Source organism: Anopheles merus, chromosome 2L (assembly GCF_017562075.2).
Source record: "Anopheles merus strain MAF chromosome 2L, AmerM5.1, whole genome shotgun sequence".
Taxonomy (NCBI): domain Eukaryota; kingdom Metazoa; phylum Arthropoda; class Insecta; order Diptera; family Culicidae; genus Anopheles; species Anopheles merus.
In genome coordinates, this window is record NC_054083.1 from 43,095,907 (window position 1) to 43,113,817 (window position 17,911).

The 17,911-nt window shown below is 45.0% G+C and overlaps 6 protein-coding genes across 6 annotated transcripts; 3 read left to right on the forward strand and 3 right to left on the reverse strand.

The window, feature by feature from the left end:
* Window positions 1-4,774: 4,774 nt before the first annotated feature.
* On the reverse strand, window positions 4,775-5,413 carry LOC121593032 (endocuticle structural glycoprotein SgAbd-3-like). Its single transcript, XM_041915061.1, has 3 exons — window positions 5,301-5,413; window positions 5,117-5,223; window positions 4,775-5,051 (listed from the first exon to the last, which is right to left on the reverse strand). Exons 1-3 carry the CDS (start codon window positions 5,307-5,309, stop codon window positions 4,865-4,867), a joined length of 303 nt encoding a protein of 100 aa, XP_041770995.1. The 5' UTR covers window positions 5,310-5,413; the 3' UTR covers window positions 4,775-4,864.
* Window positions 5,414-8,013: 2,600 nt separating this feature from the next.
* LOC121592775 (larval cuticle protein 16/17-like) lies at window positions 8,014-9,315 on the forward strand. Its single transcript, XM_041914560.1, has 2 exons — window positions 8,014-8,119; window positions 8,787-9,315. Exons 1-2 carry the CDS (start codon window positions 8,108-8,110, stop codon window positions 9,090-9,092), a joined length of 318 nt encoding a protein of 105 aa, XP_041770494.1. The 5' UTR covers window positions 8,014-8,107; the 3' UTR covers window positions 9,093-9,315.
* Window positions 9,316-12,188: 2,873 nt separating this feature from the next.
* LOC121593206 (endocuticle structural glycoprotein ABD-5-like) lies at window positions 12,189-13,862 on the forward strand. Its single transcript, XM_041915394.1, has 3 exons — window positions 12,189-12,402; window positions 13,328-13,437; window positions 13,560-13,862. The coding sequence occupies exons 1-3, from the start codon at window positions 12,391-12,393 to the stop codon at window positions 13,741-13,743; spliced, it is 306 nt and encodes a 101-aa protein (XP_041771328.1). The 5' UTR covers window positions 12,189-12,390; the 3' UTR covers window positions 13,744-13,862.
* Window positions 13,863-14,978: 1,116 nt separating this feature from the next.
* Window positions 14,979-16,073, reverse strand: LOC121593205 (endocuticle structural glycoprotein ABD-5-like). The gene is made up of 2 exons (XM_041915393.1): window positions 15,492-16,073; window positions 14,979-15,411 (listed from the first exon to the last, which is right to left on the reverse strand). Exons 1-2 carry the CDS (start codon window positions 15,492-15,494, stop codon window positions 15,061-15,063), a joined length of 354 nt encoding a protein of 117 aa, XP_041771327.1. The 5' UTR covers window positions 15,495-16,073; the 3' UTR covers window positions 14,979-15,060.
* Window positions 16,074-16,173: 100 nt separating this feature from the next.
* On the reverse strand, window positions 16,174-17,020 carry LOC121593204 (endocuticle structural glycoprotein ABD-5-like). The gene is made up of 2 exons (XM_041915391.1): window positions 16,681-17,020; window positions 16,174-16,603 (listed from the first exon to the last, which is right to left on the reverse strand). Exons 1-2 carry the CDS (start codon window positions 16,681-16,683, stop codon window positions 16,244-16,246), a joined length of 363 nt encoding a protein of 120 aa, XP_041771325.1. The 5' UTR covers window positions 16,684-17,020; the 3' UTR covers window positions 16,174-16,243.
* Window positions 17,021-17,032: 12 nt separating this feature from the next.
* LOC121593201 (larval cuticle protein 65Ag1-like) lies at window positions 17,033-17,874 on the forward strand. Its single transcript, XM_041915387.1, has 3 exons — window positions 17,033-17,147; window positions 17,211-17,332; window positions 17,411-17,874. The coding sequence occupies exons 1-3, from the start codon at window positions 17,136-17,138 to the stop codon at window positions 17,670-17,672; spliced, it is 396 nt and encodes a 131-aa protein (XP_041771321.1). The 5' UTR covers window positions 17,033-17,135; the 3' UTR covers window positions 17,673-17,874.
* The last annotated feature ends 37 nt before the right edge of the window (window positions 17,875-17,911 follow it).

A 17,911-nucleotide genomic window follows, 5' to 3' on the forward strand; every position in this document is an offset into this window, starting at 1 on the left:
GGCGCATCTGGCGTGACGCAATTGATCATGTGTGTGTGTATGTCTGTGTGGCACTGTTCGTGATAATTGAAATCGAGAGTAGATTTGGTCGAATTTAGGTCTCGACTTTAGATAGAAAATTGGAGAAAAATAATCCACTCACCTGAAAGTGGAGCTTCCATGCATGCCACCAGCAAAAGGTAAGAAAGATGCAGATGCATTAGCATTACGTGTGTTTGAAAGACGAGTGGTCCGTATTGATGGATGCATTTGTGCTGTTGGACGCTAATGACGGTTGTTTCTGTGCAGATGCACTTTATTTAGAGTGGAAGATTGGGTGCTATTTACAGCGAACGAGAGAAAGAGGGAAAGTGTTGCGAAGGTTGAGAAAAATGCATACCAAAAAGTAGAAATTGGCATTTTGACCAACTGGCTACAATAGTGAATGATGTTGCCTTAAGAAGAAAAAAATACTCGTAAAATAATGCATTTCTTCATAATTTCTAATCATTTTAAATAAATTCAAAGTCAATCTAAGCATATTTTATTCAAAAAGCACCAAACACACCGTACAACCCAGGAAATCGATTGCGTTTGCGGGGCATAATCTTTCAATTCATCGTCGAAATCTTTACCGAAGCGTTTAATTGCTTCTTTCTTTGATTGATCACGCGGTCACAAACCCATCCCCTTGTGGCCATCACCGAGGGACCATCAAAAAAGGAAATGGCAATGATGGCACAGTGAAAATGGGCTGCTCCAAGTATTGTTTTAATAGCACCACCCAAGTTCGACAGGCCTTCCGCCTGTCGCACCGTGTGTTAAATGCTTGCATTTGATTGAAAAGTTACCACCGCAACGAGACAGCTGGCAGTATAAACACTGGACTGCCGCACGACTTCTGGTGAGGTAGATGGCGTGAAGGGGAGAGTTAATCGTTACAGAGACGCGGGGTTTTCCTCTCCACTTCTCTGTCTCCGGAAGTTTGGCTGCTGCTGCTGCTGCCGATGGCGTTGATGGCGTGATGGATGGCGTTCGTTGCTTAGTGGCCGGTGAAGTCTCTGCTTTTTTGTTTTGGGCTGCCCGTTGTTTGATGTTGCTAATGTTTATACTTTCGCCGGCGAGCGTGTTGGTTTATTGTTATTATTTTCATATCATCAACCACTGCAACAACGCGATCGATGAAAGATTACCTCATCGAAGCAGAGGGTGGCACGAGAAGACGAAAAGCTGCCGTACTGCTTGCTTTGTGTTAGCTTTGCATTCACAGATAGGGGCTACAAATATAAGTAGCAAATGTTCCTCAATAAACTAAATAAATATCTAGATAAGCAATGCAACTTGCTGGGATTTGTGTTACTAAATTAAGCGCTATTCATACTTCACCACACAGAACGGAGCAAATCGTTCCACTTGTCTGTAGATTGTGATAAAATCATCCGCACAAAACCATGTGCAGTTTTTCCCTAATAAAACTACAGGGAAAGGGAAATCATTTCCTATTCATTCGGTATCCTTTTGTCAAATAGTTTTCCTCCTTCCCCCTTTTCATTGCTACGGTGTGCCGATAGCGATCGGATAGCAAGTGCGTGAAAAACACATCAAAATTACTTCGCAGCCATGTAAAAAAATACCACTCCGAAATAGGGGTTAAAAACAACCCAGCCCAAGACTTGCACCCAATCCTTCGAGTGCTTTATTAGCAAACCAAATTCAGGAGCAAACAAAATGCAAGAAAAAAAAAAACAACAAATCTCTCCCGTGCGCTTATCCCGCGTTCTGCTTCTTGCGCTTTAAAGAGGGAAAGCGTTTAGATTTGCATCGCTTTTCGCTGGATTTGGAACGGAGCAAGCAAAAGGGGGAGAAGAAAGATTCCAACCCTTGCCAACCAAACCAGGAAGCACCAGGAACCAGACACCAACCTACATCTACACCCAAACCCGGAACATCCCGACGCACCACATGCGCCAGTTCCCAGACCCGCGTTTTGCGCACCAAGGGCCGGTACGCGAATGGTTTTTAGCGCACTCAGCAAACAACGCAGCGCAGCAGAGGGAAGCATCTATCCACCCGCAGGCGCACGCAGGTTACGGCGGGGACGCAGCGTCCGGTGCGTCTAGCTAAAGTGCCCGCTGAGAACCGATCATATGTTTTTGCGCACTGCTACAACAAATCGCTTTCACCTCATCCGCTTCGTTTGCTTCCATGAGTGATGCTCTGCGCAGGGGAGAATGTAGAGAGCAAGAGGGGTGAAGCATTTTGCAGCAAGCATCAACCCACTGCCCTTCGCACTAGTCCGCACTAGTGGTGTTTATTTTAGAACCGAGACGAACATGCAGGTGTTGCCGTGCCTAAATCCTTCAAATGCTAAAACCACCATGCCATGCGTTCCCTGCTCAACTTCACGTCCCCTTCGTTGGTGCTGCGTATGCTTGCGAGGCAGCCGGTGCAGCCGGTCCGTCCCCTGGTGCACGCGGCTTGCAATAATAGAACGATTTTCCCGCTCACCCTTCGCGGTGCGCTGTGATTGAATGTTTGCACAGGATGCGTAAGGGTGAGCAAAACCCGAACAGCACGCTGTGCTGGACGCAAACTAACTATCGTTCTGCTTTCGTACCACCACCGTCGACCAGAGCGGTATCGATACCTCTTCGCACTCGGGTCGGACGGGCAGGATCCGGGTGGACCGGTCGTTCAGTTGGTTCGGGTTTGTTGGTGTTACAACATACATTTAGGGGTTTTTGGCCAGCAGTCACAGCCGCGCTTCTGGACAGCAAAAGTTAATTCCCCGTAACCACACGCGCACGGATGCGGAGGGAGCCAAAAATTCATCATCCGCTCTCGGAGCCGGACGGACAGGCGTGCATAAATTACATTGAGGCGCCCCTCTCTCTCTCTCTCTCTCTCTCTCTCTCTCTCTTTTAGGGCTACATACAGAGTATGATTGTTTAATTTTTTAATATGATTGTGCTGCGCTTAATTAAATTTAATGGAATATTAATTTAAAACAAATGAGGGAAGTGGGGTTCGTCGCTTGCACCAGCGTTGTTGGTGTTTGTTCGCCGTAGGTTGCTAAGATTGGGCTGCGGTTTGGGCAGAACGCCTTAAGATAGGCAACCGGCAGTACACTCTCACTTTCAACCGTATCCACCTGCAGCGTGAGCTGAATGAAAGCGAAAGTGAGCTGTACAATCAAATAAGGGCGATGTGGTTCGTGTGTAAGGAAAAACGATTGCCCAATTTTGAACGAATATAATAAAAGTATTGAATAGAATTGCCCAATAATCTCAAATTGTTAATAGATTCAAATATTTTCTTGGCTCTAATCCTTCAACTACACAAATTATTGCTTAAACCAGTAAAAACTAAGCTGACCTTTTACCTTTTCGACATAAAACACATGTTAGACAAGATCATGTTTATCAGTATCGTTTGCATCTAACCTCTTCTTGAACAGGTAACCCAACGCATATGATACGAACTCAAATTTAAATATTTACCCATCCATCAATAGACAAAACCTGAAGCTGCTGCTTGCTGCTATAGCCTAGCATAGTGCGATGAGTGGTCAGCGCTGTATTCATCATCATCTTCGCAACAACAACAACGAACACCGGTGGCAATCCCTCCGCAATCAAGCATTTAAAAGAGAAAAAAAACCTCAACCCTGTGACCCTTTTACCCGCTGACCCACCGGCGGCGCAACATCTGGGACCACTCGGGATCGGGGCTGCTCTCGCATGATTGAACACTTACACCGAACCCCCCTCTACACAGTATAATCTTATCAAACGCAACGGGGAAACAATCGCGCAAAGAAGTGGTGAAGTGTGAGACGACCAGTGGCCAGTAGCAAACAAATTATGATGCTCGCGCTCGCGAAGAAGCATCACCCGAAAAGCCGCGTTAGCGTCGGACTGAAGAGTCGAGCTCGAGGATAACTGGTTGGTTTCTTGCAATTTTCCACTTGAAATGCGGTGCGCGCACGTGAGATGCGCGCGAGTTCGACCGATAGAGGCCGTGCGATCGTTTGACATTTAAACTTTGTGGCCAGCGAGCACGACACGGCGACCGGTCGCGCACATCCGAGCATCGATCACACGCCGACGGCGTGGTGTGGATAAGTGTGAAGTGTTTTGCCACGGTGTTTGATAGTTTGCTTCCCTTTTGGTTTAATTGATGTTATTTATTGGTTTGCTGGAAGGTGGTTTTCTCCTTGGGGTGTTGACATTCGGGCTAATGCTTTCCTGTGTTTACAAATAATCAATAATCAATTATTAATCGCTCCATTAAAAGGGGAATGTTATGTCAACTTTAAGATTCGTGATCGTTTTGATACGGTAGTGAAGCTATTCGGAAATAAATTGCATTCCTTCAGCGCAACGGATGTCACTTTTTAACATGATTCACTGGGTGCACAACGTGCCTTTTGTGCATATCATTTGCATGATCACTCACTGGCACAGCCCAATGTTCATTATTGTCGCCAGCACGTGTGCCTCAACATCAAACACAGCACAGTCGGATTAGGTTGTAAATGAGAAGATCCACTTTATTCAATGAAGACATTCACGTTTTGCCTTTAAACACATTCCTTCTTATCAATTCAATCCGTTAAGTAGCGGCACACAGCAGTCCATCGAAGAATCATTCAAATGTTAAAGTTGACTGCTGTGTTCTGCTGACTGCCGAGACATATTTTGACATAAAAATGATGAAAAATACCAGTTTTTTTTTGTTGCTATAAATGCAAATCTTTCTGCCATAGCTAACACAGCGAACATACTCGTGCAAGTAGATTTGTACAATTCGTTTGACCTGTTTTATTGTTTTTCCATGATTTTCTCCCCAAGATATCCCACTAAAGCTTAACCCGTACAACCCTTTACAGCTGCTTCACCATCGGACGGTAACCGTTCTCGTCGGCGGTGTAGGTGACAAGGTAGCGCTTGCCATCGTTGTCGGTGTACTCGTACGAGCCGCTGACCGAGATTGCCTGCACATCCGGATCGGCGGCCGATGCCTTCAGCTCAGCCATTTCCTCGCGCTTCTGCCCATCCGACTGTTCGTAGCTGTGCGATTAAGTATAAGGGTTGGACTTCAAATCGGAAACACTTGGCCCGTTCGGGATGCTTACTTGAACTTGTAGCTTCCATCGACGTTCATCTCTTTATCCTCGGATACGATGGACGTATCTTCTGCGAGACACAGACCCAGCAGGCATACAAAGGCAAACACAGCGACCTGTAATGAGGGCACACGATTATTACATCCACACACGGGGATCTTGGAGACCATTTTACGATGAAATTTCAACTTACAAATTTCATGTTGAAGCAGTTTTAGAACAAACGTTCAGAGACACTACCAAAAGAACGCAGGGATTACGTTAAGTCAAAGCGATAACACTGTGGACGACTGACATTCGAACCCTTCCAAGGCGCGCTTTTATATGCGAATTTGGCGTGCCCCGAAATCTCTCTCTGCCATTCCTCGGGAATCGCTGGGTAGGGGGTTAAGGCACCATAGAACCACGGCCCATGTCTCCACAATCCACGGTTTGGGTCATTTATTGTCACCATCATCATCAACAACGCTATTGAATTGAACCCAGATGATGATCAAACTCGATTCTTCCCTAACCTACTCCCCAAACGCAGGACTTTCTGGTTGAACTGTTTACCAAGTTCTTCTCTCCCTCCCGAGCTCATTTTATGATCATTTCATTTCCCTTTTCAATACACTATTCGCTTTGCCTCCGAAGCGAAATGAAATAAAAAGTATCATCGTCTGGCATCATCGTGCGGTATCATCATCTCGAGCCGAGCCCCAGCCACAGGCTTAATGTTCCACCTCGGTGTGGATGATATGAAGATGAGCCAAATCTTTCGCGACCCACGAACATGCTCCTCCCCCCCCCCTCACTAATCCTCTTGTGTCTGACAGTAGACATTGAAAATTCGGCCGACCCGGTCAAGGATGTGGCTCGCTAATTTACGACCCTGCGCAAAGTTCAAAGTGCGTGGAATTAGAATTTCTAATGGATATCGCTACGCCTTTCGGCCGAGTGGCTGGGATGACAGAGTCTCGTATGCAAGGACCGTGTTCTGGCGCCTACGTCATGCCGTTCGGGTTTGCCGGTTGCTCTGAAACTCATCAATTTGCCGTAGACCGTAAAATTGAGTGTTATCGTTGGGTTGGAATTCGTGCATGGGGACAGGTTTAAGTGGTACCGGTTTGAGCGCTCCAGCGAGTATCTGGAGGAGCCATTCGCACATCATTACATCAGTGCAGGCGGGTTGGTTATTTGGCTAGTAAAGAATAGACATCGATCAGCTTAATGTCTAGCCTTCTTTGTGTACATTTGTGATCAGGTTGAATGAAATTGATTATGTTCTTCATAATTTATAGGACTTTTTGCGAATAATTTGATGCTATCACAACAGATACTCAATAACAGTCCATTAAAGGTTGTGGAATGCCATCTAGACTGAAACTTGTCTAAATACGGGAGTGAAATTTTGAGATATCATAGATCACAAACACAGTCCTCAAGTGTATGAACTGACATCATATCCGTCATGGGTTCAAATCTTGAAAGGATCGAATGCTAGAATAAAATACCGCAGATAGAAAAGCCCATGACTCGTGTAGGCCTAGACATCAGATATTTCCAAGCTCGACGGACATTAAAACTGGAAGAGTTTGATTTTACAACTACTGAATGGATGTTATTACCTGTATAGTCTAATCCTTAGTTGAAATGAGCAACTCTCCGTACGGGGTTGTTTCGGATCATTCAAGATTCAGTTTTGAAACGACCGTTAAATTGATTACGCTTTAATTAATTCACCCATAATTTTGATCATATCAGTCTCTTAATTTTTACACATTGATTATTCATTTCTTAATCCTTTGTATTCAAGGCAACACCTAACAAAGTCATTCAAATATTCTAAGTAGAATTGTTATTTGTTAATCATCCCTCGATAAGCCAAAAAATATACCCTAAATTAATATAACTTTTTGCAGTGAAAGTGACTTTGTTTGCATGATTCTTCCCCTTGTTGATCGCATGTTGTTCTTCCAAGCGCACCAAAGATGCATTAAATCCTACCAAATTAGCATAACCAAGATGTTGAGCAAAAACAGGAAGCTTGTGTGTTTGCCAATAATTCCCACCACAATCCAGTGTATGCACCGTTCTAGCAGCTCTTTCCTGTGCTCACTAACGAGAATCTTCTTTGTCGCGACCTTGGGACAACAAGAATCCTCCACACGCATACATAAAGAGAACGAATCTGCGAACGATAACAGACAGCTAATAGATGTGCAAAAAAAAAAAACATAACCCGACCGGCGCCATAAACCGATCTGGTTCACTCATTAACCCGCAGAACCGGACTGCCACCGGTCTACCGGTATGATAAATCAAAAGCCTTGAAAACGAGGTTCATCTTCTTCCACGTTCAGCCTTGCTCCAAAACACCTACACCAAACAAAAGTGATGGAGAAGGGGGTTTAAAGAAACTAAACACACATGTCTCGCCAAAATCGAACGTCACCGGGAGAGGAAAAAACAAGTTCATGTTTAGGAGGCTGCTACCAATACTGCTACTACTACTACTACTACTACTACTACCGCTGGGTGTTTCTGCTGCACCGGTAGAGATCCATCTTCGACCACGTACGAGACAGTGCTGAAAGGTTAGGTGGCCCATTATCTGAATTCCGTCTAGTTCTTTAGTGGCGGGCACATTCCACACGGTACAGAAGTGTTTCGTTAGTTTTCGTCGAAATATGTCTTGTTTTCCCCTCTCTTCTTCTTCGCTGACTGATATCGATAGAGGCTGGAGCTGTAAAGCTATGCAAAAAAAAAGTTATAACACACAGACACATACGATCAGGCGAGGATCACGCCGGAATCTGTATCAGTTTGGTGCGGAATTTGAATTAATGTAAGGTCAGCTAGTGTGGCTGGTTTGCTAGTGGTTCGTGTTGAGCCTTACCGCAGGTCGGAAGATGTCCAGCGGATATATAACCCAGTGGGACCGGCTAACCAGTACATTGTACCATCGAGCATCGTCGTGAAGAGATCCAAGCAAAAGCTTTCTTTAAACAAACAACAATGAAGTGCCTGGTGAGTGGTAGAATGTAACGAAAGTGCTATAACCTAGGAGCAAGTGCTTTGCAAGCGGGAATCATTGGAGAAAGTGGTTGAATTGTAGCGAGCCCACGACATGTAGACTGTCGTTCTTTCCAATTGTTCCCGTTGTTGACTAAGTTGAATGCTTTATCAAACTTCATTCCCAACATATTGCAAATCAGAAAACGATCAGGCTGCAAAATTCATCTAAGGATCTTTCAAGACGATCGTCATAGCGTCATCTCCAGCTGGTTGGCAAATTCTCTCGCTTAACCGCCCAGCATCAAGTTGACAGATTGCAGCGTATAAATATTATGATAGCCTCTTATACCATAGATAAAGCTTAGCTTGCGTGAAAAAGAATTCACAAGGTCACGATGGGATTAAACATTTTAACCGAAAACAGAAATGAAATAATACCACACGAGACAATGTTGTGATCGTTGCTTTGCTTTATGTGCCCAAACATGTCATCCTCTTAGAGGTTTCGCCTATTGCTGTCTCCTTGCGTGTGGTGTTGATCGCTATCCAAAGCGATCGATTTTCATTGCCAATTAAGCAGATCGCAGACGGTTCAACTGTGCAAAACCAGGAAGCCGGTCACACTTCCGCCTTCAGTTTAGAACTCTCGCCTTAATCTTTTATTCCCTTCCCCTTCTAGATCGTTCTCGCTGCCCTGATTGCCGTTGCGGCCTGTGCGCCCCAGGGTGACATCGCGCTGCGCAACCTGGACATTGACCATGCCGGCCTGGTGGACGGTTCGTACAGCTTCAGCTACGACCAGACGGACGACCACAAGCGCGAAGAGTCGGCCGTGCTGAAGACGGTGAAGAACTTCGACAACGAGGATGTGCCAGCGCTCACCATCACCGGCCAGTACGAGTTCACCGATCCGGACGGCAAGCGCTACCTGGTCAAGTATACGGCCGATGAGAACGGATTCAACCCGACGATCACCGAGGCCTAAGCGCGGCGCACTGTACCACCATTTCCGTTGTCGGTGTTTGTCGTGCCTGGTGCTGGTTTCTTCCTAGAAGATCGCCACCGTTCGCCGACCGTACTCAAAGTATTGCACGGCGAACGTTAAAACAAGTTGATGTTGAAGTAGCAGCCGACACAAACACACAAATCCAGTGAAGAGAGTTTGTAAAATTGATGTAAAATAATACAAAAAAGTATAAAAATTCACAAAAAAAAACGCTTCGTTGTGTCTAACCATTTCTTCGGGGCAGTTTGGAGGCGTCTTTGTCTCTGAGAGAGAAGTATTGCTGGAGGCATCATTCTATCTTTCTAAAGACATCACGAAAACACGACCTTCAAAGAGAGCTGCCAGATATGGGGACCTCTTCGGGGTGACGAAAAGGCATAATATCATCATCATGATCAACGGGAAGCACCACCACAACACACTGTGCGCGACCCTCAGCGCCCGGCTTGACCAACAATGCTCACCGCCACAAATATCACCATCGATCATCCTCGAACGCGCCCGAACACTCACGCGCTCGAGTGTTTGATAATTTGAGGTTGATTTGTTTGCCTCCTTTGGCTAGCAATCGGCACCGATCGACCACCGGCGTCTGGCGCGGATGAGGGTTTAACTACGCACGCGCCCCATCTGTTTAACCTATGCACATGTACTGCCTCCACTCGGTTGGCGATCGTGGCCGTATTGTAGACGGAGGGGTTGGCGTTCTTTTTTTGTGTTTGATGTGCTCTCGCGGACTTATAGCAAGGGGTCGTCTTACGCCATCATGCCGTTGACGTCGTGCCGATAGTGTCATGCGTGTTATGCAGCAGCTCTAGCCTAGCTGTTAGATGCGTTTCCTATTCTCACACTCACTCCTCGGGAGGGTGTAACTGCCTACCGCGCGTGTGTGTATGTCGCCATTGCTGAGGATGCAATTTTGATGATGAATGGCAAATCGAATGATATGTATAAAACCGTACAGTGCCATCGCCGAAAATAAGAGACCTTGGGGGAAAATTGATGCACAGCGGAAGATTATTGGAGAAGCGAACGATCGCCACCACGATGGGGCGCGTCGTGAGCGCGTGGTAATTGATTGTTGCCGATAATGAGATGTGTGCCGTTCTCACATCGCTTCACGCTTATCTTACCGCCATGCTTTTTTTTATTGGGAGGTTTTTGGTGGAATGTTGCAAAGGTCACACCACGGGGACGAGCACGATCGAAGAAAGACTTGAGATGAGAAACGGAAGAAGTAAAAACGATGAGCGTACTCACCCCCGAAACGGACACAGTAATCATGATTGAAGTTGTTCAATTATTGCTCGCCGCAACGTTGTGTGACTTTTAGTAGCTTTTTTTTGCATAGCGTATATGTTGGATGTTTGAGACAGAAGCCGGCTACCGGCCCGGCGTTCGGTCATTACTCTTGTACCGGTTGGAGCCTTTTTTTTTTTGCACATTGCGGAAGGCGTTAATTTTTAAACAAGCGCGTCTTCGACGTAATCCTTCCCGGCGAGCTGCAGCATGTATCGATGTGACAAGCTTCTTTTTTTGGCATTCTGTTTTGTTTCTTTTTTCATGGTCAGCTTTTGCAAGGGAGACGATAGTTGCTGACCAAAAAAAAAAAAAAAAAAAAAAACTGTCCCCAAACAAGCAAGGTTCTCCGCAAGGTAGTTTATTTAATTGACAAACATTTTTCACAAACGCTTCAAAGATAAACAATTAAAACCGCACACACACACACACACACGTATGCTAACGAGAAGCTTGTTGATAAATTGGCAGTTTTAGCTGCCGTAAAGCTGGGGAAGGTTAAATGTCGTAGATTGCAGCGATGGGAATTATGCATCGAATCGATGCAGGTGCATCGGGGGCCGGTTGTTGCGATTAGTAGTTTTAAATAAACGATTAAAAACTAACGAACGAATATATGTTCGAAGGGAAAGATTATGTTGTTGTTGTGAGGGAGAGAGCAAGAGAGAGAGAGAGAGAGAGAGAGAGAGAGAGAGAGAGAGAGAGAGCAAGATGTGGTCACCTACATGCTAATTTGTAAATGTGCATAATGCACTTAAAGCTAAGCGGGCGAGCAATTGCACGCTCCAGCTGCAGTTGCTCAATCGATTGATGCTTTTATACTAATGAGAATGAGTTTGGAGTTATGTTTGTTAATTTTTACTCTTAATTTACTTGAAGGACAATACATTTAATTAATAAGAAAAGGAATTTTGGGCCTGTAATGTTTCTATACAATTTGCATTTTCCAAGTAGTTAATAGAACCAAATTTTGAGCATTATATCATTTGGAGTTGCAGAATAGGTTTATTTGTTTAATAAATTAACAGAGGTATTTTTACTTTTGTTATTGTAATTGTAATAATTAAACAAAAACAATAAAGAACATAAAAAAATACATTTATTGTAATTGCAGCAATTGATTCGATGTGCTTTTAAATTGTCAAATCCATTGTTCCGTTTTTGGCTATTAATTACGCAACGGGGACAACTACATCGACTCCTCGTTTGCAGTCATAGCAGTTCCTGACGCTAAAACAAAAGCGACTGACCTACATGAATGGGTAGTCTTAGTTTTATAGCTTTTCTTTTAAAATTTCTGTGTGATTTTGCACCTTCACCATCGTTCACTCCCGTGCGATTGAACCCTTTCTTCTTCGGCTACTGTAAACGATCGTCCTCCAACTTTTGACACCCCTCAAACAGACCGATCTTCCCTCATGACACTCCTCCCCCCATTCTTATACCACATGTGTGGCAACAATCGGCCCATACCCGGTGTCCGTGTACGTGCTCATCTTCCCTGCGATCAAACACCGTTCGCTCCCACCGTTCATCAGCGGTGCGGTACCGCGTGCAATGCTCCTTCCCATCGCAACCACACAAAACACATGCAAAACAAGCATAAACTCCCAGCATCGGTAGTGGTGGTGGTGATAAATTGCGGCCATCGGGGACGGTATCGTCACCTTAAAGCTGCCTGCTACCCCCATCCCATCCCGATTGCCTTTCTTTTTACGGCCGGTGCCTTTGCGCTGACCAGCCATTGCGCCCGGTGGCAGTATAAAAGGAGCCGCGCAGCATCTTGGACGCTTATTATTCTGTCCGCGCGGTACGGCAATCGTGTCCAGCACACACCCTGTGGTCGTCCTGTGATCAGCGAGTGAGATTTTGCGCCCAACAGTGCTCCCGTACTCCCGGCACTCCAGGAAACGTTTTATTACAGCCGTTGGATTATTTCCCCGTGCGGTGTGTCCGTGTGTATCGTCAAACCGTCAGCATGAAGCACGTGGTGAGTTTCAACGTGACGATTGGGGCAGATGAAGCTCTAAGTACGGTGTAGGCGTTACGTGCAAAAGTGAACAAAAGACGATTGATGTTGATGTTGAAGTGCTGTGGGTGCTGGAATGTCTTTTTTGTTTGCACCTGAAGGTTGTGTAGTATGGGGTGGCGACAGAAATGGCTGACATTTTCGGTGGTGTTGCGTTGGACAAGTGTTGCTTATCTTTAACATCAAAAATATGACTACGAACGAGGATATGGTGGTATATTAGCTCATAGACTGCCTCAAGAGATCCATTGGAGTGTGACGAACTGGTTACTAAACGTGGAGAAATTATGAAATTTGAACTAAATAAGTCATTTTCATTCAAATGAGCTCAACATTAGATAAAGAATTTATTTCAATTACAATGTTGAAACGTACAATGTTTAAATTATTGTTTTCAGTCTAAAAACTGTTCTTAGGTGCTCTCAAGGCAACTCTAGATCAAGAAAGGTTGCAGCGCTCAATAGAACAAAAACAAAAGAGGGAAAGCTTAGTGAACTATTTAATAACTACTCTGGTTAAATATGAGTCACAATCAATGCGATTGAAATTTATGTATTAATACATGTCTCACTCGCGAACATTAAAGAATATTTACTAAAGGTTCCTAAAATGTTCAACAATGGTTCTTTTCTAACGCATCCTGCCCACGGGTTCTGCCGCGGGGTCAACATAAATCAGCATTATCAGAACAACATTAGGCACTCGCGGGAACATCGCTGGTTCCGACCAGTTCGGCACAAATGTCACACAAGATTACGTCGCTAAAGATGTCCAACTAATGCCCACGCAAAGGCGTAAATCCGCGCCGTAAAAATGTTCTAGAAATATGAACTGCTCATCGACACTATCTTCATTTCATTCTTGTTCATTCATTCCCTCCGGTTAGATTGTTATTTTCGCTGCCCTGGCCGTGTTCTGTGCCGTCAAGGCGCAGGATGAGGTGCAAGTCATAAGCTTTAACAACGACAACAACGTCGATGGAAGCTACCAATTTGCGTAAGTTTCAACCCATGCTTTCGCATGAAATTTATCCCTTTTCGATTGTTTTTGTTTTGAGGTGGTAACTAATGCGATTTTCGTTAATCTTTGAACCGTCTAACAAATGGTCGTACGCACAGCTACGAACAGAGCGATGGCCAAAAGCGGGAGGAAAAGGGTGAGCTGAAGCCGGTGGAAGGATCCGACGAGCCAGCCCTGTCCGTGACCGGCTCGTACGAGTATACCGACTCCAATGGACAGCGATACCGGGTGGACTATGTTGCTGACGAGCGAGGATACCGCCCGACGGTGACCAAGCTGTAAGATGCGGAGACGGTACAACCTCCCCATCACAAGCACAAGCACAAACACTCAGTGAGATTCAAATGCCACAAACAGTATGTAAAAAAAAGTGAATAAAGTTGTGAACAATATACTCTTTATATCTGCTTCTCTTATTGCACTACCAAAAGAAGTAGGAATCAATGAAAGAAACCACATTGGTCCGTTTATTTTAAAACACAAGCATGCAGAGCCTTTCATCCCGAAAGTATGCAATGCTAAACGTAACGCATATTCAGTAGTGATGGGAAAAAACATGTTTTTTCGAAATCGGCTCCGGTATTTGTCGGCTCCGGAATCGGCTCCGGAATCGGAATCGGCTTTGGAATTGGAATTGGCTCTGGAATCGGCATTGGCTCTGAATTTGGAATCGGCTCCGGAATCAGAATCGTCTCTGAAATTAGAATAGGCTCCGAAATCAGACGCGGCTTCGCAACGGAGTCGATTTTGGCACCTTCATAAGAATAGGCGTTTGGGTCCAATGATACTACGTATTGATAGCCGCAAAGAATCCAAATTTACTTGTAAACTGTGCATTCTCATGGAGATTCCCGGACTGATTTCGCTTCCTAAACATCTTGTTTCAATTCAAGAACTATTTCTCATTCTGGAGCTAATTCCTTTTCTGGAGTCAATCCTGATTCCGTTACCGGGACAAATTGCGATTCGCAATCCAGAATAAGCTAAGGAATCGAATCCGGATTAGGAATCGATTGCAGCATCCTAGTGACTTCGGAATAGAGTCCGAACACGGAATCGGAATCGGGCAGGTCCGATTCCGTGCTCCCACCACTAATATTCAGCATTCCGTAAGTTCGTCGCTTGATGTCACCCGAAGTCTTTCGTTTAGATTTCCGTTCTCATCAGCAGATGACGCCTCTGTCTCGATCGCCTAAAGTGCCATCTGTTGATTGCAACCGAAACTAATACGAAACTTCAACATTGAGCAAAGCTTTAAATGCTTTTGCTATAGTTGTAATTAAATACTCATTGAGGTTTTATTTTTTGTGCTTGTCTATTTTAATATCCATCATTTTTCGCATGCTGGTGTGCGCTTAGGTACCTTTTACTACAAAAACAGCCAATCAACAAGCGATGAACGCAAACAGGGTAAGTGATCTTGAACTTTTGTCCTTCATTTACAGAGTCAGCGTACTCAGCGATGTAGATTGTGATTTCCTTCCTTTGTAAACATTAAAATATCATATGCTCAGATCATTTCTAGCTGAAGCACTCGTTTATTGCATTCCATAAGATTTTTATATAATATTTGTTTCACCTTTTGCTTCACTCGTCTGGTCAACCAACCAGCGAAAGCAACACCGTATTGGAGATGCCTGCCGGGGGAGGCTTCTCTACGATGCGATACCCATTCTCGTCCGCCTCGTAGCTGTACTCGTACGTTTGGCCATCGGTTCCGATGAAGCGATACACTCCCGTCACACGCAAAATGCCCGTCTCGGGGTCGATGGTTCCTTGCTCCTCGCGGAACTGACCATCCTTTGTTTTGTAGGAAAAGCTGTACCCATTTTCGTCGCGCACATTTTCGAAGTAAACGAGCTCCGGATCCTGCTCTCGTACAGGGGCGGCAACGGCCACGGTCACGGTCAGTGCAACTGTCACTGCCGCTATGATCCACGATTTCGGATGCTTAAGCAAGAGAAAGGAAAAAACGAGATCACCAAATATTGTGCACGCTCGCTTGATAAGAAAACCGTGTTGTCGCTTACCATCGCTACTGGAGTCCGTCGTTATCCGTCCGTCCTGTTCGCAACAGCGATAAGTCAATACTAAAAGATTCAACAACCGGCTGCTGCGCTGGGATGCGCTGACGGTCGTCGGCTTCTTCGTTTCTTGTGGTGAATGGTGCCAAAGATGATACGCATTACGCCGATCAAGGTTATGCTTGTTATGATAGGTGGTACAAAGACATGCACATGTATTTATAAGTTAACACAATTTTACTTACGCACATGCTAGACTTTTTTGTAATATTCTGCAATCCATAGGTTCGTCGTTTGATAGCGATAGAAGTCTTTTGATTTGATTTTGTTTTGTATCCGTAGATGATAGCCGTTAATCGAAATTAATATGAAACATAATGTTTGAACAACGTTTTAGTTTGCCTTTTCAAATTAAATCATCGAATATAAACATATAAAGGTTCCTCGAAGCATAGGTTATTCACTTACCGACTTATAGTTTTTCAGCTAATGTTCATTGTAACGTAATAAGTTTTATTGTTTTTATCATTATTCGTTTGCCGTTGTGCCGTAGGTTTGGCTATAAAAATCGCCTACCTGTAAGCTATTAAGGGAAACGAGCTAAACGAACTTGAACTTTTGCTTTGTGTTGAGTCTTGTAGGCTTTAGACACAGCTTTTAGATAAATTTTAGACACTTTAGACTACACTCATTTTTCCTAGTTTATTTCTCCATAAAGCACATTGATAATCATTTTTAGCGGTTATCTTCTTCACACCCTAACCGACGAGCGAAAGTAACACAGTATTGGAGATGCCGGGAGCGCCCGGCAGCGGTGGCTTACCAACGATGCGATACCCGTTCTCGTCCGCCTCGTAGTACACCTCGTACGTTTCACCGTCGGTACCGATGTACTTATACGATCCTGTCACACGCAAAATGCCCGACTCGGGATCAATGTATCCCTGCTCCCGGCGGCTCTGGCCATCCTTCGTTTTGTAGGAATAAAAGTATCCTTGATCATCACGCACGTTGTCATAGTATAGTATGTCGGGTTCCTCTTCTCCAACGGGCGCTGCCAGGATTGCGGTTACGGTCAGTGCAACTGCCACCGTTATTAAGATCCACTGGTAGGAACGCTTAAACGAAGATCAAATTTTAATGAAAGATTACACCTTTTTGAGCACGCACTCGACAAACAAACTGCGTATCTTACCATCGCTGCTTGAGTCCGTCCTATCTGCAACAGCGATACATCAACACTAAAACATTTCGGTCTTTAGCATCTGCGTGCCTGTCAAGGTTATGTTTGCCGGCGATACAAAGACAAACACATGCGCTTATAACTTAAGCCAAGCGTACGCTGTAAATATTGGTGAGCTACTTATCAAACGTGTTTCAACTATTTAGCTCGGGAATAACCCTCATTCCGGTGCATCGCTGAATGTTGCTGATGTCTCCATCCACGTTCTCCAGTGAAAAGATGCCACTTCAAGGCCGTTCAGTCGTGGCAAAAGATAAAAAGAAAACCGGGTGAATCTTTCTAAAAATAATTTCAGCATTTTGGACTGTCAGTTTGACTAGATCTTCCCAGCGAGCAAGGTTGGACCGGGTGCTCGCTCTGTAGATTTGGTAGAATTTTGGCTGCCTTTTCCTGTAAAAAGAGAAAACATGAAGAATCAGGTTAGAGAGCCATAAAAAAAACACATAAATACGAGCATTACAACGTTCTTTTCTGCCTCACAGATTTGTTTCCTTCTTTTACTCGTACCCCTTTCGCGCGGTGTCGGCGGTGCACCGGCCCAAGGAGTTGATCCAAATTTGCAGAGCTTCTACCACGAGGCGGACGACGAGGAGCAAATGTTTTCGTAAGCACCACTATCGGCACTGTCTTGGTAAACCGCCCAAAAGCAACTCCTTCGTTTCCCGTGTCCACATTCTTCCAGCTACAAAACGAACGACGGCCAATCACGCGAGGAAACGGTCTCCTGGGATAAAGACACGGGCAAGATTGTCATCTCCGGGTGGTATCGATACCTCGGGCCGGACGGTGTCCTCTACACCGTGCAGTACGTGGCGGACGAAAACGGGTTTCAGCCGCTCGGCGCCCATCTGCCCGGTGCCGATCCGAATCCAGACCTGTACACCATTTCTACCCCGTTCGCGGGTGGAATCTCGAAAACCGTGCTCCTCTCGCTGGTTGGATAAACGGCCGACACAGGCCGTGGGCGGTGCGGTTGAAAATTGGCGTAAAATTCAGCGCTTTCCGGTTTTTGCGCTTTTGATTGCTGTTTTGTATAAAAAAGTAAAAATTGTACTGTGGGCAGGATACATCCCCACTCATGCCACTGCTTGCGAATGAAAATCAATAAAAATTATCGCTACACCGCTGACCAAACGGGCGTACCAGACAAACTTTAACGTTTTGACACCGTGTGTAGCCGTGG